We start from the raw sequence: 26,214 nt of genomic DNA on the forward strand, positions 1-26,214 counted from the left end.
TGATTTTAGTATGACTCTTTATTGAATCACGTCATTTTAAACACATAAATCTAGAAGATTTTCTGTAGGATGATAGATGATTTTGATTACATGTGTGAGAAATGTTCAGAAAGTTTTAAAGTTTTAGTAACCACCTCAGATTTGTTCCTTCCCATTTTTTAATAGATCTCTAGAAATGTATTATTGGAAGTCAAATTCTAGCAGCAGAAAAGAACATGTTGCCTTAATTTATCTTTAATGATGGACCCATCCTTTCTATTCTACTCATCATTAGGGGCAGTCCTGCTAGGTAAGATGTTACCTGGAGTACAAGATATTTTTAAATGACTTATTTCTTATAAGACAGGTTCAAATTGCAAACCTAAACTGATTAACTTATAACCAAAGCAATTATATTTTCTTTAACCATCACCTTTTTGGTATGCCTGAAGCTAATCTACTCCCTACCACTCATCAAAATTCTATTTTATTTAGGAGTATAAGAAAACAAAGTTTTACATCTTGTTTCCTGAATCTATTTAAAGATAGTTTAAGGTGGGGGGGGAGTATGTTTTTAGGAAAAACATAATGGCTTCATTTCAGCCAATTATTGAAGACTCTTCTGATTATGGTACTGCTAACAGTAACATCGCCCTTGGAACATGCACAAGAGAATGCATGAAAAGGAAGTGCCAATCGAGATCTAGGTTTGCCTTCTTTGTGGTAAAAGTGACAAAAACACTTCAGTGTTCCAAGAGCTTCCAACTCTCACAGCTCCACCAAAGTCACGTTCAAATTTCCATCCACCGGAAGAGTGATCAATACTACATATGTGGGTTCTTTCCTGTACAACTTTAAATAAGACAATTAAATCCCCACTTAATTTTGACATTTTTAGAGCTTTTCTGTCCCTTAAAAATAAAAGGTTTCAGAAAGATATCCTTTTCCAAGCAGAGTCTACTTCATGAGACTAATGCCCAGTCTCGAGGACGAGTGGCGTCACTTGCTCAGAAGTGCCAAGTGTTCAGGCATGGTCCATCATAAAGTCACTGATTCAAAGGTAAGTTGTAAGACACAAACCTCGTGGTCTGTTTCCCTGTCTGGAAAATAGAAGGACCAGGTTAAGTCAGTGGTTGTCCCACCAAAAGGGCACACCACTCTGAATCGCCATGTCCTATCCAAATGATTAGAATTTAAAACTATGCATCTGGGGGTGCCTGGGTGGCTCAGTGGGTTAAGCCTCTGCCTTTGGCTCAGGTCATGATCTCGGGGTCCTGGGATCGAGCCCCGCATTGGGCTCTCTGCTCATCGGGGAGCCTGCTTCCCTTCCTCTCTCTCTGCCTGCCGCTCTGCCTACTTGTGATCTCTGTCTCTCAAATAAATAAAATATTTAAAGATTTATTTATTTATTTGACAGACAGAGATCACAAGTAGGCAGAGCGGCAGGCAGAGAGAGAGAGAGAGAGAGAGAGAGAGAGGAGGAAGCAGGCTCCCTGCTAAGCAGAGAGCCCGATGCAAGGCTTGATTCCAGGACGCTGGGATCATGACCTAAGCTGAAGGCAGAGGCTTTAACCCACTGAGCTACCCAGGTGCCCCAATAAATAAAATATTTTTTGAAAAAACTATGCATCCTGGGGTACCTGGGTGGCTCAGCCAGGTGAGCGTCCAACATTTAATTTAGGCTTGGGGTTGTAATCATGGGGTCATGAGATCAAGCCCCATATTGGACTCTGAGGAGAACGGAGCCTGCTTGGGATTCTCTCTCTCCTCTCACTCTATCTGCCCCTCCCTGCTCACTCCCCCCCCCCAATATATGTTTGTATTAAAACTATGCATCCAGGAGAGTATTTCAGAAGTACAGGTTCAAAAGAAAAAAAAAAACCACAAACTAACAAATGCTGGTTTTCAACACGTCGTCAGGCTTTCTTCTGAAAGTCACAGGTAGAAGAGACGGCTGGCCAGGGAATGGTGTGGTTCTTGGTGGATACTCTGACCCACGAGGTAAGCCAGTTTGTGGGCATAGTGACAAGGAGCAGGAACTCGAATGACACCCTTTAGCAGAAAGAACAACAGAATTTTTTTTTCTGAACTTTGTCTGAATTTAACCTTTCACAGGTATCAATTCAAAAGGTTCACAAAGTGTGGATTCAACGTGGCGCAATCTTAGAGATTTAAAGGAAAATGCGTATAAAAAATACTCACTGCCAAATTGTAGTACATGTGGCATAGTCTGTACGTGAGATGCTGGATCCTGTCTGGGGTGAAGCGAACCGTGTCGTGGATGACATTATAATGAGTGGGAGTGACAGTTCCATCTTTCACAGACTGACTCACGATAAAGAAATCGTACCTGGAATCGCAGAACACACGAGTCTAGATGACAGCTTAATTTCAGAAGAAAAAGAACATAGCAAACCTAGCATCTGACGGGCCATGAGTAGACAGAAACCCATTGTACAGATGGTTCTGTTTACATGTAGAAGCCCACCAAACTGTGGGGCAAGGATTTGGGAAAGCAAGTCCGTAACGGTCAGGGCAACGCTCATGGGATTTCTGCAGAAGCATCCGAGCTGACGCCTCCATGCAGAAACCTGATATTGGCACATTGGATAAGGTTACAGGGAACCTCAATTCAGAGTTCCAGGGATGGACCCTACAGACGTCTCCCCGAGAATCACTGGAATCTATTCAAACCCCCTAATGATAGAAATGACAAGGTCCATCAGCTTCTTGTAGATACGGGACTTCTCATGTGCATTGTTATGCTTTGTACGGATCACACTTTCCCACTTGCTTTTTTCTTTAACCCTTTCCTGCCTCCTACTAGATTGATCAATGTTTGTCTTTCCTTCATTTTCTTTCATTTCTCCCTGTCGGCTGGTAGGACGGTCCTGTTTCATTTCCCATCCTGTGTTGTACATAATTTCTCTCATTTGCACAATCGACAAATCTCCGCCTAATCAGAAGTTCAACCATTCTTTCCAACAACCCAGGAATATCAGTATGTTTATGGTTTATGCTGTAAATTCTAGGAGAAGAAAAAGACAGAAACTTCTAGAATCCCATGTGTATCCGTTCGTGTAATTTTCAACCATCTTTAAGTCAATCTGTTCTCCTCCAAACCAGGCAAATCTTGAACACACATGCACATGCCTCCTCCAGGCAAATCTTGAACACACACGCACACACACACACGCCTCCTCTATTTCTGTTTGAGTAAAAGAGAATGTTTATTTAAACAAATAAAAGGGGGGGTCTTACCATTGCCTCTTGGTCACCTCCACATCAATCACTGTTCCTGGAAGTGGGTTTCGAAGTCTTCCTTCGGACTCCACAAAAAATCTGGTGTTTATTCTTTTCTTCACCACGATGAAAGTAAGTTTGACCCTTGAAAAGAATGACTGGTGTCACTAGCCATACTCTCTTGTACAGAGGCATTCAGAGTACTGAAACCACAACACAGGATCCATTAAGAATCCACAGAAGAGGCGGTTCTCCCCACACCCCAACTTTACTGTCCCAGCCCCCTGTGCCCAGGCTTAAGCAGTGAAAGAGGTTTCTCTTCACAGCCACCCACAATGTAGGGGGAGGAACTTCCTTACAAGGTCATAATCATTCTTATCCATGGTGGTACCAGGCTCCACCAACAAACAGAGGAGGCCAGAGGCGAGAGCTGAGAGAGATCCCCAGGCCTAGGACCTACAAAACTCCAGAATAAAGGAGTTACACAAACACAAACCATCGCCAGGCTGTGTTCATGGATTTTAATGAATATTGGACGTTAACCACCCCTTACATCAAGGCTTGCAGGGAGATTAGGGCAAAAGGACAGGTTCTTAGGGATTCCATGGGGAGAATGCAATCTGGAATGTTCCAGTTCTGCTCTGTCCTCTGACTTGGATGTAGAGCAGAAAGTCTGAGAATGAAGGGTCGCCCATCTTCTCCCCACCTAACGACTGACGCCCTCTCTGTCATGCTCTTTCTCTCTTAATTCACATATCATAATTGCTACAGATTCGTTTCAAAGACTGAAATGTAGAGTTTACAAAATCTTCACTTTACAATTTATATACCCAGAGTTTTTAGGATACACGGATCTTAAGGAAGACTCAATCTGTGGTACTTCATGGTCCAGCAATGCTTGAAGCTGACCATCCCCCACTCCATCCCGGTACACAATGATAGCTTGTGGCAGAAACAGGTTATGTTTACACCAGAGCTTCAGGGCGGCTGAAAGGAAACCAGAAACTTGGGTAAATAAGCGATAACTCAGAACCAACTGACCGCTGCTATTTGTAACAACTTCTAGGGTCATTTTTCTAACCCTGTAGCCTCCAGGACACTGTCACACTTTTTAAGTCTTCAGGCTAGCCCAGTGTTTCTCACCAGCCCCACTACTGAAATTTTGAGCCAGATAATTGTCTGTGGTGGTGGTGGTAAGGGTGTTGCTGTCTTCTGTAGCATGCTGGGCTCTAGCCGTCAACCGGATGCCCGTAATACCTCTACTATCCCAACCGTGACAGCCAAGAGTGTCTTTAGTCATTGCCAAAGGTCTCTTGGGGGACAACGACAGGTATCAAGTCAGAGACTCCAACCTTGATGAAGACACTGACCTTCCAAGCAGGCTTTCAGCCCATTCACAAGCTCCTGCCCCGATTCCTGGAAGACGCACTGAGAGAACCACCTGTTTGGAGAAAAATCAGCCATCGGTTTGGGAAACAAGACTCTGAAAATGTCATCATTTTGATTCTGAGTTCATCTGGGACCTCCAGGAAAAAAAAAAATCCTTATAGGTAGCTGAGGATCCCATTAAGGATCGATTCTCTGATTCCCCTGCAGAGACTGAAGCACTAATCCCTTCCTATGCCCCAAGGCGCCTATTAAAATTGGGAATGCACACAAAGAGGAATTCGGAATGGAAGCATTCATCAACATTTCTCCGAATTATGCACACTTTCACTGTGCAGGACTACTGCTGTCTCACCCACTGCTGTCTCACCCACTGGGGACACCACAAAATTAACAGCCAGCCTTCCTGTCTTAAACAATGGCTCGCCCATAATCTGCTTTGAGGGAGCCATCCGCTTGGGAACAGTAATAGCTACTTGACCACTTCCCCACAGATTGAGCAATGTTTCTCTCAAGTCTCTATCTTCTCTATTTTCGTTACTTCAGGTATCATGATGACCTGACATAAGGTGTTTGCCTGCTTCTTTTCCAGAATGCACACTCCATGAGAGATCATGCTTTTGGCTGAAACATTTTCACTGCTGTTCTCAGCATTTGCATAGAGCAAGGGCTCCAAAATATCTAGGAACTGAATGAAAGCTTAATTTCCTTCCCATTGTTGCAATGTTCTTTTCTACCCACCCCCCCCCAAACAAAAAGCAAACCAATGTTATTATATCGAAATAGAACAGGACTGGGGGAAAAAATGATGCCATTTGTGAAAGTAAAGATGGATCCTCCTTAAAGAATATTCTGGAATTATACCTAGTGGGCTACACTCATCAGTAAGCATAGCATGTGTGATGGTTATACCGGTCCTAATGCTCAAGAAACTATAAACTGAAGAGTGGGCAAACTCATTTGAAGGCAGGTTCTCCTCTAAGCACAGACAACAGAAGTGTCCCTGGAGCAAAGGAGAAACATGGGATATGGAAGTATGTCTTCTCTGGCAGGTCACATAGATGTGTGAAGACCAGATCCTGTACCTAGAGTCTTCTGGTCATATTCCTACACCTGTCTTCCCCTTGGGGGGCCTGAGTTATTCTCTCTGTGTTCCCAGTCCCCATGCAGGGACTCAGTGATCATTAGAGCCTCTGGTGGGCAGAATTCTACCTCTCCTAATGCTCAGAACCTGTGATTATCCCATTTCCCTGTGATTATGTCTTATGGCATGGTTGGCTTTATAAGGAGATTTTCCAGATGGACCTTAGCTAATCTCATGGGTCCCTTGAAAAGCAGAGAGTTTTCTCTGATGGCAGAAGAGGAAGAGATTTGAAGAATAAGGACTCAGTGTGCCCTTGGGGGGAACAGAGCTTTTGAGAAGGAATGTGGATGAAACTCAAGTTGCTGAAATGGGTCTGGGAATTGGGGACCTCTGTCCTCCATCTACCTGCCCCCAAAGAAAGTGGATTCTGCCACATGTATGTACACTTGGAAGAGGACCCCAAACCTCCAGAAGAGAATGTGGCTTGCCCAACCTGTGGCCCACCCAAGAGCCACATGGTGCCAGATTTCTGCCTGATAGACCTGTGTAGGGACACACGAATGGCCTCTTAAGCCTCCACTTTTGTCATCATTTGGTAAGCAGCAATGGAAAAATGAAATAAAGCCTTCCACATCAAATGTTTTGGGAGCATAACTTTGTCAGAAGAGGAGGAGAACACCTCGTCCATGGACCTTGTCAAAAAACATGAGTTGGGTCCACCTCTCCCCCTTGGTCTACAGCTAGCTGCCATATACATAATGTCTGCTGAAGTCCACTCACTGCGTCAATTCCTGATTGATGCTGGACACAAAGCCGGCAATCGACTTCTGCCGATTTACAGTATCGTGGAAACAGTCAATACCAATGAACATCGCATTCTGCAACTGAAATTTTTTAAATAGGTAGTACATGGAGTTAGAACACAATAGGAACAAAATTAAGCAATTACATTTGCAAGCTAGGTAAATAGAGTCTTAACCAGTTCCAGTGAACACATCTGAAATAAAGAGAAGGCAACAAAATCCAACATACTCCTGTCTCCACCTTCCAGAGGGCTCCTCCCATCTTACAGTTCATCTGCTGGGCAATCTTTGTCGCAATGGTCAGCAGCGTCTGGGGTTTGTCTAAGGTCCGTGCGATGACACACTGGCTTGGGATTGGGCAACTGACACACAGGTATTGTTTTATGCCATCATACAGCTCTTTCTTTTCACTGGACAGCACGCAAACGACCTTGGAAGAAAGCAAAAATGAGACCGTCCAGGATGCAACCACAGTGATAGAACAGGACACGTGTGTAGGTGGCGCACTGAGTAAGTAGAATCTATCCATTCAATCAATAGCTGGTCCATGAGGGTAAGAGGCCTGGAATCCCAGTCTATGAAACAGTTGTGAAGGTGACCATGGGGAAGAAGAAAGTCTGGGAGCCAGGCACAGACAGTATCCTCACTTGAACTTGCAAAGTCCTTATGTCCTGGTTATTCTGTTTCTGGGAGTTTATCATGAACTTAACATGGGACGGTTAAAAAGCACAAACTGGCATCTACCATGTCAGGACCGTCCTAGTGTTCAGGATGGACACTAAGTGAGGGGCATTTGTTCATTCTTCAATAACCTACTGAGATCAATACTATCCCCTTTTTACCCCTAACGAAACAAGCCCAGGAGTAAGGGGAACTGGCTGCTGTACGGGCAGCAAAGTTTCCAACACTCACTGGGACTTCTAGCAGGACACAGAGCCATGAGGAAGAGCAGTTACCACCTGGCTGGGTTCATACTATGATGGGAAAATGCTCCGTGTAGCATTTTTAACATGTATGCATTATTATATGTATAACATGTATATATAATGTATCATGTTATAAATATTATTTTTAACAATGATGTTTCTAGGAAGACTTTCTGGGGGCAGATATCCCCAATCAGATTAGGGACATTTTCTCATTCTAGATGAAGTGACTGTCTTTTCCCAAGAAATGTGGAATTCTATCAAATGCATTATACACATTTTGCTTACATTTTATCTGCAATTATGTTTCCTAAAATTCATCACACTAACCAGCTCATTTCTTCTTTTTCTAAAGCCTAGATTGCCAGTTTTCAGATTTACTGGCACCCCTGGTGTCCTAACTTTTCTTTAACCTCCACTGTGTCTGTTAATCATGAATTCTCCTTGTCCTTAATGCTGTCAAGCCTCTGTTGGACTCTTCTTCACTCTTAACAACATCAAGTTTTTTAATATTTTTTGCTTTACATGTGTTGTTCTGTTTAGTTTGTTTTTTGTTCTTTTATTCTACTTTATCTCACTATTGTCTCACTCTGCACTTAGTGCATTGACATTCAGACTTCCTTCCTAATGCACTGATCAAGGGCCGGAGGGCCCCTGTCATTATTTTTTTAGCTTGCTCTTTTAAACAGATTTCAATGCATACTACTTATAAGGTCTAAATTAGTTTCTAAATTTTCTATTGATCTCTGTCAAATGAAATCTTTTTCAAAAATAAATTTTCTATTGATATGGTTCCAATACAGTTGCTACTGACAAGTAATTCTTTGGTTTCTGAACGTGTGTGGTTTAATGATTTCTAGTTGTAATGGACTGTGGCCAATGTGTGCATGTTTGATAAGTAAGTATCAGTCCTTCATTATTGGTTTAGGATTTCTCCATGCCCGTTGAGATCCTTTAAAGATGAAGGCTAAACTAACTTAGAGATACGCTTTTTTTTTTTTTTTTTTAAAGCACCTCACCTTTTGGGTACAGATCACACACACACACACACACACACACACACACACACACACCCCTCCCTCCTTTATATATTTATGTGTATTTTAGTAGGTCAGTAAGTCAAACTTTCAGAGACAGATGCAACATCTCCTAGATTCCAATTTTTACATGAGGATGTCTGAGTTTGCGAGCAGTCAGCTAATGTTGTCCCCTACAGATTCAGCTTCTAGAATAGCACGGGCTGGTCTCCTCCTAAGAAGAGCTGTTCAAGGTGATGAAAATATAGGACTGTGCCTCTCTGGGCTCAGCCAGTCTAACAAGGTCATGAAGAGTTACAGGGTTAAGACAGGAGAGAAGTAGGGACCCAGAGCACCTGCTTAACCCCCAGAGGGGGATGTCTGAAAGGTTGGAGATCATGAACAGACTGACAGCCTCTGAGAGAGAACAGGACAGGAATTGGAGACAAGACCCTGCCAAGGACAGGGTTCTTGAGACAGATTTTGAGTGTCTACCACTCGAAACTGAACAGATGTGATTTGTAACATTACATATCAAGACGGGAAGCCACTGTCACGTAGACACTTACCATCTGTGTTTTGGAGGACACATGGTTTTCTAAGGTGGTTGTATAGGATTGGACTGTATGACTTACTTCAAGCCTAGAAAAAAGAAGAAAAAAAAAGAAAATAAGTATAGGACCTCTATACTCAAAAGGCAATGAACAGTAAACATGTAACAAGCATTTTATGCCGCCAATGAAGCACAACAAAACAAAATACCATGTTAAGACAGTTACTTCAGTTGAAAGGCTTTTGTAAAGATTCACTTATTCATTAGAGAGAGAGAGGGAGAGAGCCAGCCCATGTACATATGGGGGGAGGGGCAGAGAGAGAGAGAATCTTAAGCAAACTCCCCACTGGGCACAGAGTCCGAGCTGAGCAGAAACCAAGAATTGGACGCTTAATTCACTGAGCCACACAGGCACCCCAAAAGTTTGTTCTTTAGACAAAAATAAGTTCAATTTTTGGCTTCCTTAGTATGTATCCTGATAGCTACAAACCGTACATCACAAAAGCCTATTTTTACTATCTGTTACTGGAATAGGCTAGGCTTTTTTGCTTATAACCTCTCAGTGTTTCGATTAAAGTGACTGACTCCTAGAATTTAGTATCTTCTTTTTTTAAAAGATTTTATTTATTTGACAGACAGAGATCACAAGTAGGCAGAGAGGCAGGCAGAAAGAGAGGAGGAGGAAGCAGGCTCCCTGCTGAGCAGAGAGCCTGATGCGGGACTCGATCCCAGGACCCTGGGATCATGACCTGAGCCGAAGGCAGAGGCTTTAACCCACTGAGCCACCAAGGCAACCCTAGAATTTAATATCTTCTGATTCCACTTTCAGTAGCTAATGACGAGTTTTTAAATCGGAGGTAATCGGCTTACATTTTTGCCTCTTTCATAGCTATGCCCATGGTGGGTGTGACTCTCCGTAGACTCTGTAGAAAGGATGAGGCTGCTCTGTAGTATCCTGTAGGATAGAGTATTAGCCAATGATCTAGTGATCTGACATCGAGTAAGGGTCCACTTCTTGTCTCTTTTGTCCAATCTGCAAATTGTGGGTGGGAGTCAAACTGCAAGAGATAGGATAAGACTTCATTTAAAAATTTTTATTTATTGAACCATAAGAGACTATGGACTCTGAAAAACAACCTGAGGGTCTTGAAGGGGCTGGGGGTGGGAGGTTGGGGAACAAGGTGGTGGGTGATAGGGAGGGCAGGTACTGCATGGAGCACTGGGTGTGGTGCAAAAAACAATGAATACTGTTACGCTGAAAATAAAAAAAATTATTTATGTATGTAAAAGATTTAATTTATAAGAATATATATATTACACATATATAATATATATAATGTATATAATACATAGATAGATAGGTAATGCCTTTGCTGATATTGAAGAACTTTTCCATTGCAAATCTGTGCTACTTCCCATTGCAAGGTTATTAGTTTAAACTTTAGTCATGACTCAATTACCTGTTTTTGCCTTAAGGTAGAAGTAAGTGATGCTGGAATTCTATCATAGGTTATTCTGGATTGTCTTGATTCTAGGTAACGAACTCCTAAGGAAACTTTTGGAAGATAGTTTTGCCATGAGAGAGGACCACGATACTAACAGAGATGAAATACAGAGTTTACTCTATGCCAAGGATGCTCTATGCATCTTAACTGAACATCTGCTTGCTGTCTCCTAGACAAAGGACAGGTAGCCCGAGAAGAGCGAGCAGAGAGTTAGTGACCTGAGCTGGCTCCTCTGCATTATTGTTCATTTGACCCCAAATGACGGAATGAATAACTAAAACACAACCATCTTGAAATGGTCTTACCGCTCGTCTTCCTTGAAAAATTCTTACTTCTTTCAAGATTCTTCCTGAGAAGGACAAGAAGCTGGCATCAAATTTCAAATCCCAGAGTTGAAGTTCCCGTTGTATCTCCTTATTTCTGGAAGTTAAAATGTTTCCACAGGATCAAACCTCCTTCAAGGAAATTAGCAAAAGCAATGATCCATTTGCAAAATTCTCCTCTAACCTAAAGATGCCCTGTTGTTTGACCTCTGTGCTGACATGTTGTAGAGAAGGTCCCTAGTACTCTGAAATCACGTCTTTGCTCTCACATTTGCGCTTAGGATCTTTCTAGTTCATTCTCCCCCTCCAGACCTCCCCTAACTTTGCACTAACGGAACAAATAGAGTTGTTCCCCCAAGAGCTCACTTTCTTTTGACCTGTTTTTTTAGTTGGAGAATCTGAGATGCCAAGAGTTCTGCACACGTCCCGACTTCAGGACACACACACACAAACACACACAGAAAATCAGCACTTACGTCTGTATAGTATTCATCAATTTTCGTAACTCGTGCTGCCGTTTTTCTGGATCCAACCTCATATGGAGAGCCAAGTCTCTCATCACTCTGTAATTTTTGCGCAGCGCATCTGTTAGACCTTTAAAAAAGAGTAAAAAATATTGCTCAACAAGTAAGAATAGATTTATATGGGAGAAGCCTCAGTGGCTTTATCTGGAGGAGGAAGAGCCAATGGAGAGAATGCAGCTCTGGGTCACCTGGAGGACTGTGGAAAACGTGTACCTCCAGATCATAGCATCTGGGGCTTGAAAGGGGTGGTCTTCCAGGAAGACCGGGTAAACGCGCAGTACCTGTCAGGTTGCATAGCTGGGGGACCAGCAGTATAGGCTCACGGGGCATGTCCTGTTTGCCCTTCTTCCATTTGCCTTTGCTGATCAAGAGCGGCTGATTCAGTTCCGTGACCACTTGATTATACCGCTGTTGGGAAGGGGTAAGAAAGAACACTGGCATGACTACCAGCCAAGCCCCAGTAAGTCACATAAATAGGTACAACAGCTCATTTTTGGATCACCAACAGAGGCCCAGGTGTGTCCTGGGGACCCAGTTTCCCCAGGTTTAAGGACACATCAAAGATACTCTTCATGTTCCCTTGAGATGTCCCAAGGATGGCCTCTTTTTTATCCCCCCCCCCCAATAAGCAGACATAGCTGAGGAGAAGTGGGACCCACCAATATTATATTGGGGTCATTGTACCAGCCTTCTTTGACTTCATATAGGTAGATGTGGGACCAACTCTTGGAATATATATCTCTCACTACACGACTGTCTTAAAAATTCTTAACACATAATTGAGAAATTTCAAGAGGATTGCCAAACAGATGGGGGACAACAAACCTGGTCACTTTTTGGAGTTGCACTATTACAGCTATGCCAAATATGCCTCCAACGTCATTTCCCCTAAACTCTTCCAGCAGGAAAAGGCAATCGCCAAGACATCCTATCCAGAAGGTCCTATTCCTAGGCTCCAATTCCTGTACAACAAAGTGCCCTTCCTTTCCAACACAAAGTGATGATTTGTCATAGATCCGTTCATGCTGATCAGTGAGGTCCTCCTCTGTAATCAGTGAGCCACATGAATTCTGGTATGATCTGTCTATTAAGCATCTTGAGAACATAAAAGGAGTTCCTACTGAGACAAGACTCCAAATCCAGTGTTCATGGCTCTTTTCCTCTTGAGCTGAAATACTACTTTTAATTCTTATGATCTTGTTGCAGACCATGTATATTTTTTTCCTTAAAGTAGTTATTTGAATAGCAGCTGAGATTCACCCCGTTTCTCCTGGTTCTAGAGTCTTAAGGCAGGAGCTTTTACGTGAGTTTTATGTGCATGTATGCAGAATCATAGGGTCATGTTAGGGCCTCAGCCACCACTCTTACCACCCAGTCTAGCCAAGTCTTTGTACGAGCTATTCTTCCTGTTGAGAACTTCAGGAAACACACTACTTATTTCTCATAGCTGTCCTGTGACATTCTAGAAGGATCTCCTGCAACATTAACTTCTGCATCTTCAAAGGAATACTGCTGTCCCACTTTGCGTTATTATGAAAACTTTTTTGAAAGCCAGGAATGTACTTTCCTTCTAAGGGGTCCACTATGGGTTCTGGGATTTTTCTAGATCTCATGACAACTACACTGCCATCTGTTAGCAGACTGAGTTCTCACCGGGCACCCCAAGGCTACCCAACATTTCAGTTATTTCAGCCTATCTGTTTTGCTCAAGCAAACCTGCTGAAACCATGGTCTTACATTTCTTTTACATCCAAGACTCCTCCTATCAACACATGCCAAGAAGGTAGTTTGCTTTCACAGAAATGCTCTTTCAAAATATTCCCAAACCTACTGCTCTGTGATGCCAGTATGTGTGAACCACCATAGCCACTTCTAAAACGTACTGTATTGGAGCCATTTTAGTTATATGACATTACCCTATATACATGGAAAATAGGTACAAGTCAAATTGTAATAACCCCAAGGAGAAATTCTATAATATGTATTTATTATACATAAGATTATGACCTATTATGATGTAACACATGACTAAGTTTACATGTATTATTAGGAGACATTTGAATAAGAAAAAAAGATTTAGATACACTGAAAGAAAGACTTCCTACCGTTTTGTAGTATTCTACAAAGGTGATTTCAGCACCATCTGAGGTTTTAAATGTAGTTCTGGGAGTTTCCTCCCAATTAATAGCGTCCACCCTATAGGTTTTGTTGTTATACCTGTGGAATAGTCACAACATATGGTTTTATTCCTAACGTATTCATTGCATGGGATCATGCAAGAAATAAGAGGCTTTAAATCCTACAGGTAATTACAAGATCTATCCCCTTTATTATATATATGTATATATATATATATATATATATATATATATATATATATATATACACACATATAATTTGTTATTCTTAGTTTATTCACCAAGTTGTACACCTTTGAACACAACCCAAAGAACTACCACAACCACGACAGTCACTCTTCATTTCCACTAAACTCCCCTAGTCCTTAGGCAACTACTAGTTTAGTGTCTGTCCCTATACATTTACCTACCCATTCAATTTCACATGAATTGTATCACACAACATGTGACCCTTCCTGCCTGCCTTCCTCCACTTAGCATAATCTTTCAAGGTCTATCCTTGATAGGATAGTGTGTTCTGGCAGTTCACTTTTATTGCCAAATAATATTTCATAAATATACTGCACTTATGTATCCATTTATCACTTAATGAACATTCAAGTTGTTTACACTTTTGAGCTATTATGAATGAGGATGCTCTGGCCAATTTTGGTAGACGTAGGCTTTCCTTTTTCTTGGGTATACAACCAGGAATAGAATTGCTATATGGTAACAATATATTTAGCTTGTTGAGAAAGTGCCATACTGTTTTCCAAAGAGGCCATACGATTTCACATTTAGCCATCCTAGTGGGTATGAAGTTGCATTTCAGTGTGGTTTGACTTTGCACTTCCCTGATAATTATAATGTTAGTATCGTTTCCTGTGATTATTGGTCATTGCATATTGACTTCAGAGAAATGTCTATTCAGATCATTTGCCCATTTTTTTTTAAAGTTGGGTTGTCTTTTAAATGGACTTGTACGTGTTCTCTACATATATAGATGCAAGTTATTTATGAGATAGGTGATTTGCAAATGTTTTTGCTCATTCTGTCCATTGTTTTTCACTTCTGACTTCAAAGAATGGACATTTTTAATTTAATGAAGTCCAATTTGTAGTTTTCTTCTATCATCCCTTCTCTCTTGGCATCCTAGAAGATTTTGCCCCACCCAAAGTCAAGAAGATTTACTCCTACTATAGTTTTTTATAAGAATTTCATACTTTTAACTCCTACATTTAAGTCGATTTTGAGTTAATTTTGGAGTTAAATTGGAGTTAATTTTGTATATTGTGTCAGGAAAGGCCAGGTGGATATCCAGTGGTCCCAGCAATATTTGCTAAAAAGTATTCCTTCCGTAATTAAACAGTCTTGACACTCTTGTTGAAAATGAACTATCAACGTGAGGGTTAACCCTGGGACTCTCAATTCTATTCCATCAATTTTTACATCTGTCCTCATGCCCCTTTTTTGATTACTAGAGCTTTATAGTAAGTTTTGAAATTGGGAAGCAGGAGTCCTTGACTTTACTCTTAAAATATGGCCTAAGCAATGTTAAATCCACACTTTTCTCAATTTAAAGTATCTGGTCTAAAGGGAGAATAAACATTTTTTTTTAAACTTCCTCCAAGGGGAAATTTGCTCATGGATTTTAATTAAGCCTTGATTTTTAATAAACACAAAGCAAAAGAAAAGAAAAGAAGAAGGAACATATTCTGTTATCATAAAAGAGGGTTCAGAGCAGAGGACTGGATCGGCATTAGGAATTCAAGAACAGCAAAGTCTACACCCAACACATATTCCTCTCTCGTGCTATAGAGCCAGATGAGAAAAAGCCTGGAGTGGTTCTGGCCATTGCCGTGCCAGGTCTGCTTCCGAAATGTAACCCTGATTGATCTGAAATCTATAGGAACACCTCTTATGGGGCAAAGAGAAGTTATGAAAGTGATGGGATGCAGACTTACATTGTAGAAACAACTGATCCGACTAGTTGTTTAGAAACTTGGTCCTGAAGCTCTTGCTTTGTGGGGAAGCCATCACGAATATCCGATATTAAATCATAGGCCGTTTGCATTCGGAACAGTTTATGGCTCACGTCAGCACAGAGGGTAATGCTGGTTTCATACTCAAGAATAGAAGTAACATATCCAGGCCAGATGACCAGCCTGCAAATGGAACACATTAGATGTGAATATCAAACTCCAAGCTCCAAACATAGAAGTGTCACAGGCTGGCAGTCAGGGTCTAAAATTGGTGCTTAGGAGTCAAGTAAGAAATGGTCTTTCAAAGGATCTTTCCAATAGATACTTACCTGATGAGCCGGTTATATTATCTTTGTTAAATCATTTTTATCACCACCCACAGGCGCTATCTCTCCCTCCTTCCCTCCCTCCCTCTCTCTCACTTACGTACACACACACACACACACATTTGAGAATCTATAGAATATAGGTTTGTATAAATTATAAACATTATGTGAAAATTTCTACTTGATACCAACTTGTGATCGCGGAACTCTGTGGCCTCACGCTTGTTGTAATAGTTGCGACCAACTTGCTCCAACTCCATCATCTTCAAAATTCTAGAAATTGGAAGAACAGATTTTGTTGAAAGTGCCACAAATATTATTAAGCATTTAGTAACACACATGAGGATATCGTAGGGGGAAAAAAATCTGCTAGTGACTTGGTCTACCAATGATTAACGGAAGTGCCTGGTACAAGTAAATTACATGGTGAGGTAGATATTCAGGCTCATTTAACCTCCTTTTTTCCCTGCTTTCCATAATATGCAACAGACTGTCATGGAAAGGCCATTAGAATGTCCTCCATTCCTAGAAATGAGCCAAAACAGCTTTTGCAGACTAAGGGCCTCCGGTTTTAATTTTGAATTTTTGTCCATCACTATGAAGGTAGAAAACAAGTGCATTTGCTCCAGGGAGAAACACACGTAGATGTGCCTAATTGATGTCCATTCCTCCTTCTAGACAGGCACCAGCCATGGGATGTGGCAGTAGGCAGGGAGAACAATATGGAGGATAAGCCACAGAACTTGAACAAGTCTAGGTGAGGTTCAAATGCCATTTCATCTCCAAGATCCTTTGCTTTCCCAGAACAAGGAGGTGTCAAGAACACAAAACTCTAGGAGCAAACATCTATGTTCCATGCCACTGACACACTAACACACAACCAGATCTCAAGGAAACCAAATCCTATGAACAAACCTTCTAAAGAGAATGTTGTAATAACGTAAACAGTCTGGTGAGGTGGGCATGAGTTCGCTGGTAAATTCAATGGTCACCTTCACAACCTGTTTTTTCAGCAGGCTGACCAATTCCATTTTCTGAGAGAAAGAAAAACAAAAAGGTCCAGCAGTCTTCCCAAGGATAGCAAGCTCATTACAGGACCACAAATCAATGTGTCACTTGGGTATCCAACACATGAACATGGCAGGAGCCATCTTGCCCCCAGAGACACGTGCAGGGAGAAGATAGGATCTATGAGACCAAAGTGAGGAGTCAGAATTAAACATTTATAGCTCCTTAAGAAAAAAAAAAAAAAAACAAGTTCCTGTGTATTAGTCACTTGGTAAATATGGAAATTTATTGAAGAAAATATTAAGTTCTAAAACTTTTTTGCTGAAGTTTTAGAGAGAGCAAGAGATAAAGACTAAATTGTTCAATAATTCATCAGCATTTGAGCCATATTTGCCACTGAAAATGTTAAAAAATTATATGTATATATTGCTCTCAAATTCATTTTAAGTGCTGAAATGAGGCATGAAGGAACATCGTGATAAACACACAGGGCATGTGGGTTTTCTTACAAGCCCTATGGGCAAGAGATCTTCAGGAGGTCTCCTCAAACCATTGTATAGCAATGGTATATTTGCTCTAATACAGTAAAAATGTGGGAGAAAGAACAAACCTCCAGAAATTATCCAGGGTGCCTGGGTGGCTCAGTTGGTTAAGTGTCCACCTTTGGTTCGGGTCATGATCTCAGGGGGCTGGGATTGAGCCCCACATTGGACTCCCTGCTCAGTGGGGAGTCTACTTCTCCCTCTCTTTCTCCCTCTGCCTCTCTGTTCACTCACTCTCTCTCTCCCCACCCCACCAAATAAAATCTTTAAAAAAAGTGAAAATGTCCAATAACAGTACTTAACCGGTGATCGTAGTTTGTGAGGTAATAACAAAGAAGTTCCATCAAATATATAACACTTTCCGATTATCGCTTTATGCTGCAGAAGCAGTTCTGAACGGACATTTCCGTCCTCGATGTCTGGCATGTAGTCAATGTTGTACTTATAGGTGATCTGTTGGGGGCGAGATGTCACTCGGAAATGGTTTGCAAATAGTTTCACGGGTCTACCCTGTGTGCCTGCAAAATGGTGCCATGTGTTAACCAGGAAACAAGCTGACCAACTGCACCCAAAATAATGTGGACACCCTGATACCACGAGCCAAAATTAGGCCAAACAAGGACGACAACCACCACACAAACACTATATACACGTGCTGTTCCAGAACGTGTACCATCCATGCAGATGTGTCCTACATAAGCGTATATTGAGAGTTACCATAGAAGATTAAAATATTTAACAAGAACGATAAAAAGATCTCTAACACAAGGCTTCCCAAAAGGGGTGGGGAGGGTGAGTAGGGAGTCCTAGTGTAATAATGTAAACATCATAATAATGTTTAATTAACATAAAAAATCTCAGTGGATCCAAAGAACTGGGTCATTCTAACTTAGTGGCTCTAAAAGGAAAAGAGAGAAACGAAGAGTCTATCTGGGACGCCAAAACAGGTCTTTGTTTCTACAGAAATGGGTGCTATGATGACAACGAGAACAGAGAGGAGGGTACCTGCCCTCACAGTGATGGGCTGAAGCTTTATACGCACCCTGAGACACACACAAGCACCCCAGCACACATCTAACTGGAACAGTTCCCTAATGCTGGGCTGTTAATAGCTGCCTACCTGCCGTGGACTCTCTCACGTGGTCCAAGTACTGTCGGGTATCCACCACATGGTCTCGAAAGATGCCCCCAAAACGGTTTCTCTCCTTCAACGACGCTGCCTGGACTGCAGCCACCAGCTGAGTTTCCTCTACATGGAAACAAATGTGAAAGCCACGAATTTTACATGATTAAAAAAGGGGGGGAAAGTCAAACAGGACATTGTTAAACCCCAACTGTGAAATCAAACTAAGTCAAGGTCACTGGAGGTAGGAAAGAGGATTGTCAAAGGATTCAAGCATGAATTTCAGTCATGGGTCACCAGAAAGGGGGACTGTGACCCAGAAGCCTTTCCCAGCAAGACCCCACTCCACATCAGTGGCTGGCCCAGCCTCTCACATACGTCAGTGCTATCTATGCCTTTCGCCTTCATCCGGCACTTGTCCAGAAACTTTGTCCCTTCTCTATTGACTTTATATGCCAATCACCTGTCACCACAGGGCCCTCTCATAGACATCAGAAAATGCTGACCGAATAGGCTCTTAAAAAAGAAAAAAATCTGAGGCGCCTTGGTGTCTCAGTCATTAATCGTCTGTCTTCAGCTCAGGTCATGATCCCAGGGTCCTGGGATCAAGCCCCGCACAGGGTGCCCTGCTCAGCAGGAAGCCCGCTTCTCCCTCTCTCACTCCCCCTGCTTGTGTTCCCTCTCTCACTGTGTCTCCTTCTCTCTCTGTCAAATAAATAAAATCTTAAAAAATATATATATGAAATGCTTTCCTACAGAACAACTGATCTATTCTTTTATTAACAGCAACTGGGAAAAGCTGTATTTTTTTTATCCCAGAGTAATATGCATACAGGTTTAAATATTTTACAAGGTTAATATTTGGAGGACAGGGCAAAGCAGTCTTTGAAATATTGTGAGAGAAACCTATATTATCCGTATACCCCTGAATGGCTAATATAGTCCCCACTCTGGACTACAAAAACCGGTTCTTTTCAGAATGTTCCTTCTGGAAGCTATTACTCCTTGTTTATGAAGATCTTATACCAGAGTCTGAATTTCTATAATAGAAAAGCTATTAAATTTCATTTTACATATAAATTTTTTAAATGCTTTTGATCAAACTCAGCTAATTCCAGACACCTCCAGCAATCAAACTTACCACGTTCAAATTTCAGTGAAGGAAAACATTTGGCATCATTCATTAGTACTTGCTACATATAATGTACTTTACGTGAAGCAGTAATCATAACTCTTCAGACAGGATATAGATGATAAAAATAGGTATTTTACTATTTTGCACTCACATTTACCACTTCATTTCACGGAATCTGAAGTTTGTATCAGTTATTATAAAAATATCTACAACATAAGACACCAAAAGCAGAGACAGCAGAAGCAAAAATGGACAAGTGGGAATTCAAACAGAAAAAGTTTCTATACGACAAATGAATCAGTCAACAGAATGAAAGGCACTTAAGGAATGGGAAAAGATATTTGCAAGCCATGTACCTGACAAGGGGTTATAAGGAACTCCTGAAACTCAAGAGTGAAAAAAACGTAATAACCCAATTATTTTAAATTGAGAAAGGACCTGAGTGGACATTTCTCTAAAGAAAGCATAAATAGACAACAGGTATATAAGAAGATGTTCAAAGTCATCAGGAAGTCATCAGGAAATTGCAAATCAAAAGCACAATGAACTATCACTTCCCATCTGTAAGTATGGTTATTTTATATATATGTATATATATGTACACACACATATATACTTATATATATGAAAATACGCGTGTGTGGAAACGCGCGTGTGTGGAAAATATATATGAAAAAATCCAAAAACAAAGCAAAAAAACAGCAAGTGTCGATGAAGATGTGGAGAAATTTAAACACTTTGAGAAAGCAAAAATGGTACAGCTGCTATGGGAAACAGTATAGAGTTCCTCAAAACACTTACAAGTAGAACCACCGTATAATCCAGCAATCCCACTTCTGGGGGATTCTTACAGAAGTACTGAAATCATAATCTCAAAGAGATGTTAGCACTCCTGTGTTCACTGCAGCAGTATTAAAAATAGCCAAGCCCTGTAAACAACCTAAAAGCCCACCAAGGAATGAATGGGTAAAGCTAATGTGGTATATCCATACAGTAGAATATTATTCAGCCTTAAAAATAAAAAAAGAGGAAAATCCTACAATGTGCAAGAACCACGACCTTGAGGACATCATGCTAAGTGAACTAAGCCAGTCCTAGAAGGACAAATACTGCCTAACTGCAAAATTCCACTGATAGGAGACATCTAAAATAGTCAAACTCCTAGAAGCAGAGAGTAGGATGGTGGTTGGTGTTCAGGGGTGGGAGTGGAGGAGGGATGGGGAGTTGTTAGTCAACAAATGTAAAGTCTCCCTTATGCCAGATACGTTCTAGAGATCTGCTTATTCAACATTGTGCCTACAGTTAACGGTACTGTATCTATCGTACACTTAGAACTGCATGAAAGGATAGATTCATGTTATCTATTCTCACTGTAATTAATAATAATTTCAAACTTAATGGGGTGCCTGGATGGCTCAGTCCGTTGAGTGTTCAACTCTTGATTTGGCTCAGGTCAGGATGTCCTGGTTGTGAGATTGAGCCTGCTTAAGATGCTCTCTCCTTTTCCCCTTCCACTCACAACTCACATTTATGCTCTTAAAAAACCACACACACACACACACACACACACACACAAGAGCAAATCAGAGCATCAGATCTGAGGTCTTATTGTATTAGCCAAATCCTTGACTAATACAGGAGCCTTTGTGCTCACCTGTATCATGATAGCCTTCCATCCTATCCTAGGAGGGTAATACAAGGCAGGGGGAATGCTGAGGTGCTCAAGGAGCGACTCAAGCTCCTAGAGCAGTGATTTACAAACACGATCATGTTCCCAGAATTCCTAGTTAACCTGGAGTCATTATATACAAATGCACAGTCTAAATCTGAAAAGCAATTATATCAAACCATTGGCTAGACTGATGGTCATCAATCTCCATTTCTTTTCCAAAAACCTTAAAATACAGGGGCGCTAAAATGCTGACCGATTAATTCATTGCAGAAAGGAAAAATACTTGTGGGCTGTATACCAGTTCCATCCTGCCAAACCCTGTGGGGATCCTGCAGTTCTCTACCTGGAATGTTGTCACTGCGGTGTGCCCTCACAGATTAGACATCCTCTGTCCCCCACCATATCCCTCTTTTTCACCTGGAGCCTGAGATGCTCTTCTCGGTCTTCTTCGTTGCGCAGGCTGAACCACTTGGCTCCTCACTTGCAGTGGCTGGGGGCTAGGCGGAATTTGGCCGGCTTGCTGAGCCTGCAGGTTTTGGGGGAAGAGTCCTAAAGGATGCTGTTAACGGTATTGGCTCATCATCCCAAAATTTATTTGCCTGCCCCATGCCAGGCACTGTCCAGGCATGAAGCAAGTTCCCTCGTAAAGGCTCGCATGCCAGTGATGGAAAATAAAATAATGATTTGCATAGCATTCGCATGTTAAGTGCCTGGGAAATGAAGAAAAAGAGAACAAAGCAAGTAGGAAAAGCAGGTGTTGTTGGGAAGGTGGAATGTGAAGGGGACTGGTTAAGTTAATGCGGGATGAAACGAGCCTCAGCACAAAGCTGAGACAGAATCAACGAGTTGAAGGAGGAGAGTTACAAGGTCACACAAGCCACAGGTAGAGGAAAAAGAGCAAAAATTCTAAGGCAGAAATGTCCAAGGAAGGACAAAATGGCCACTGCGGCTGGAGCGAGGGGAGCAAGGGGGAGAGAAGCAGAAGTCAGAGAGGTGGTGGGGTGGAAGCCATTTTGAACCATGTGCCTCTGACTAACGAAACAGGAATGCGTAAAGGGGAGGGCGCTGGGAAGAGTTGCTGCATGGACCAGTTTATCTGGTTCTGTGCTGGGAAACATGGAGGGAAAGACCAGGGTGAAAGCAAGACGACCAGTTAGGAAGCCACCGCCCAAACCTAGGGATGCTGGTGGTTTGGACCAGAAGGTGGTAGCAGAGGTGATGAGACATTGTCAGATACCAGTAGTTGTTGTTTTTTTTTTAAATTGGGAGACAACCGTATTTCCTGGTTATTTATGTGAAGGGTTTGAGAGGAGTCCACAATGGATCCAAAGACTTTGGCCCCAGCAACTGGAAGAATGGGGCTTCTTCAAACAAAAGGAGTGGGACCTTTCTGGGAGAGCACAGCAGGAGTGTGGGAAGATCTGTAGGGCATGGGCTGCTTGTTTTGAAGTCACTCCCCATGAGGAGTCATTGGCTGAGGCCAAGCTATTCAGAAATCTTCCCATCCACTCAGGTCGGATGGAAGTCCACGTGCATATGTGAAAACACGTGAAAGGGAAGCAGTAAAGGAATTAAAGCATCTTTTGCATAAAGGAGACTGAACAGGGCTGAGCTCACTAGCGGCGCTGTGGCTCCAGGTGGCACGGTGGCTTCAGGTGGCACGGGTTGGGAGGGCGTCTGCCCACGGGTTCTGCCTCGGGCTCGGGTCCTGGCTCGGCCTGACATTGCTGTCCTGAAGGTGTGGACCCTGAAGGGGACGAGCCCTGGAACAGCACGGTTCTATTAGACATCTCTGTGTAAGTTGCCTGGTTACTTTCTACAAACCAGTACTTAAAAGAAAAGAGCAGGTACTAACCACGCAGGTTTTCCGATCACACCAACAAGCCTGATAACTCCAAAGTTGTCAAGTGTTCTATAGTAAAAGACAGGAACCTGGTAAAATATTCTTGAAAATTTAAGAGAAACCGTTGGTTAGGATTCTTTCCCCACCACAAAGTGACAGGACACTATGGGTTACAGTGCTTGCTTATAGGAGTCAGGTGTGCACAGGGTTCTCGCCTACGACATATCCTCCACGGCACAGGGAGGAGCCCAGGTGTCCCCTGGACACTCACCTCCCTCCACCACAGGCACACACACCCTGGAGCTAACACAAACGGGTCCTCCCAGCTCCTCTGACACCACTCACCCTCCTCCTCAAGAATTAGGCTCCTCTGAGGGTGATGTACCCAGCCCTGTGGCCTGGGGCTCCACTCCTCCAGCCCCACAGCGTCTGAGTACTGATAACTGCGGGGTCAGAAGGGCTAAAGCTTCTCTCCAAAAGGGTTAGCCTTTTCCAGGACTGGCCCTGTACCCTGCCCCAGTCAGCAAATGGATGTAGGACTAGCCTAGCTGCCTTGCCCTATGCTTCCGCAATCAGGAAGACGGCTGCCCTCCTGGGACCCACCCTCACTTCAATTTCAACCCTGCTGGCCCAGCCCCTTCCGGCACCGCCTCCATCCTGCTCCAAATGAAGCCAACCTTGATGTTCACCTGGTAGCTTTATAGGTGTTCTGAGTTTCAGTGGGATGGACGTGAGTGGTTCTGCCTGCTCTCTTGCCCTATTAACTCACCCATCAACCATCCCCCCCACCATTAACCTGCCAGGTGACATTAGGGAATGATGTGCACTTGGGGCTCCAGAAACTTAGGTCCTTACCACCTAATATTTTAACCAATTCCCTGCTGTTGCCAGTACAACTGAATTGTAATTGATGGGGTCCGTGATCAAAGGAGCGAGACTGATATAAAGCAAAAGTCAAGCAAAGCTTTATTTCGTGCCAGTATTGAGAATCAAACTGACCGGTCGGGACCATCTCTTATGGAGAGCGACCCCTCCCAGCCTCACAGACTAACTTTTATAGAGCAAAGGCCATGTGGTTGAGCCTGGGCACACACAGGTGGCCAATGAGATTGTAACACACAGAGAAAGTTGCATAGTCATGCTAGGTCACACACGGGTGGCTAACTGAATTACAATTCACCCTATAGTAGCTGTTTGAACTAGCCTATCATCTTGGTCAGAATTGGCCCCCAAGTTTGGCACCCAAAAGGCGGGGTCCACATTCTTTAGTAGTCAGGGAGATGGTATGTGCACTTTACTAATTGGATGTCTCCACCTGGCCTGACTCGTCCTTGTATTCTGGGCTTTCTTATCAGGGATTGGTCGACCACATTTTACTGGTTTCCCAGACTTGCTTTTAAGTACGTTCCTCTGGGGGGGAGGCAGGGTCAATTTAAGTTTTACTGCACAAACAACAAAATGGCTGTTTAACCGAGATGGAGTCGCTCTGGCTAAGTAGGCCCGTACAGTAATCACTGTCCAAACCTAGGCTCCTCCATCATGGTCTTCTTGGTCTAGATCCCTACAAGTGGATTTGCGGTAAAGTGTAAGTTTGTAAGTATGGGGAGTCATTTTTTAAAAAATGGTATTTGTTATGTCTGTCTTTTTTTGTTGTTTCCAAGCTTCTGTCATTCTTTGATTTTGCTACTAAAATCATTTTTAGGGGGGCCTGGTTTGTTCCATTGGTTGAGGGACTGTCTTCAGCTCAGGTCTTAATCTTGGGGTCCTGGAACTGAGCCCCTCATCAGACTTCCTGCTCAGTGGACAGACAGCTTTTCCCTCTCCTTCTCCCTCTCCCTGTGAGGACCGCCTGCTTGTGCTCCCTCTCTCTCTGTCAAATAAATAAATAAAATCTTTAAAAAATATTTTTAATCACCAGTTCTTCAATTTCTACAATTGCATTGTTTTGCCTTTAAATCCTGTATACCACACTATATACCCATTTTATTTTTAAATTTTCTAAATTTTAATTCCAGTTAGTATACAACTTTATATTAGTTTCCACTAGACAAGCAATTTTAATTAAAAGACTTTTTCTTGACATTTTTTTCTTGAATAATCCTAACCTTACCCACTGCTTTGAAGTCCCACCATAATTCTGTAGAAACCTGCGTGCTCCCTTAGTTCTAATTCCATACTCAATTCTGCCTTGTCTGGTGTGCCAGTAATAAAATGTTTTGTTTGCTATATCTTGAAAACATTCTAAAGACTAGAAAAGCCTAAATTGGCTAAACATGTGAAAATCCCCAGCTGTTTTTTCAAATGAATCATAGTCATTGCCTTAAGTTCCAGAATATAATAGATTCTATTGTCCTATTACTTTGAGATTGGATTGAATTTAGACATTGATTTACTTCTTCTGAGTAGCAGAGCCCTCACTAAGATTTTCCTAGAAAACTCTTGTGCTCATAAATGATTCCAAGGAAGACGTGTGTAGATGTCCAGGTTGCTGTGAAGATAGCGCCACAGAAACCAGCCCAGGTGCTTTCTGGATAGTGGTCATACCTAGTGCGTGTTCCGGTTGGTTGAAGAGTCTGGGTTGTCTGGTGGAGGGCAACCCAGGTGAGAGGGTATAAGGAGAAAACAAGAGAATCAGAGGAGAAAACTCTGGAATATTGACTCAGATGAGACCCTCCCAGACATCACATGTGGACTGGGTGTGTGCCCTGCCCTGAGTCCAGCCCAGTCCTTGGGGCATAAGAGACCCTTAGTAAATACTTCCTGGTCCTATATTAAGCACACCTGAGATGCATCTTTCAGGAAGTACCTACCTCTTCATGGTACTTGGGACTCTTTCCAGTAGGTCTTCTTTCTATGCCTTTCAGAGAAGTTGTACCACGTTCTGCCCACTGGTGTTACAGGTCCTGCACTGGGTTTGTTCCTGAAGGTCAGAGTCTGCATCACTACTTATTGTTGACCCTTCACCATCAGAATGTAAGAGCCTCAAGGGAAGGGACTTGGTCTGTTCTTTCCCCGCTCCTTCTCCAGTAGATAAAATCGTGCCTGGTCAGACTATGTGTTCAGTTCACACGTCAGAAGAGAATAGATGGATGCATGAATGATTCAATTTAATGATGAATCCAGT

General features: G+C 42.4%; 1 protein-coding gene across 1 annotated transcript; it reads right to left on the minus strand.

The window, feature by feature from the left end:
* On the minus strand, positions 1-25,908 carry PIWIL3 (piwi like RNA-mediated gene silencing 3). Its single transcript, XM_046025551.1, has 19 exons — positions 25,901-25,908; positions 23,436-23,533; positions 18,438-18,566; positions 17,621-17,835; positions 16,683-16,801; positions 15,960-16,040; positions 15,424-15,624; positions 13,448-13,559; positions 11,624-11,750; positions 11,295-11,412; positions 10,801-10,915; positions 6,725-6,925; positions 6,473-6,576; positions 4,593-4,663; positions 4,053-4,209; positions 3,241-3,366; positions 2,182-2,329; positions 1,873-2,031; positions 1-1,079 (listed from the first exon to the last, which is right to left on the minus strand). The coding sequence occupies exons 1-18, from the start codon at positions 25,906-25,908 to the stop codon at positions 1,915-1,917; spliced, it is 2,247 nt and encodes a 748-aa protein (XP_045881507.1). The 3' UTR covers positions 1-1,079; positions 1,873-1,914.
* Positions 25,909-26,214: the final 306 nt, after the last annotated feature.

Source organism: Meles meles, chromosome 12 (assembly GCF_922984935.1).
Source record: "Meles meles chromosome 12, mMelMel3.1 paternal haplotype, whole genome shotgun sequence".
In the NCBI taxonomy this organism is placed as follows: domain Eukaryota; kingdom Metazoa; phylum Chordata; class Mammalia; order Carnivora; family Mustelidae; genus Meles; species Meles meles.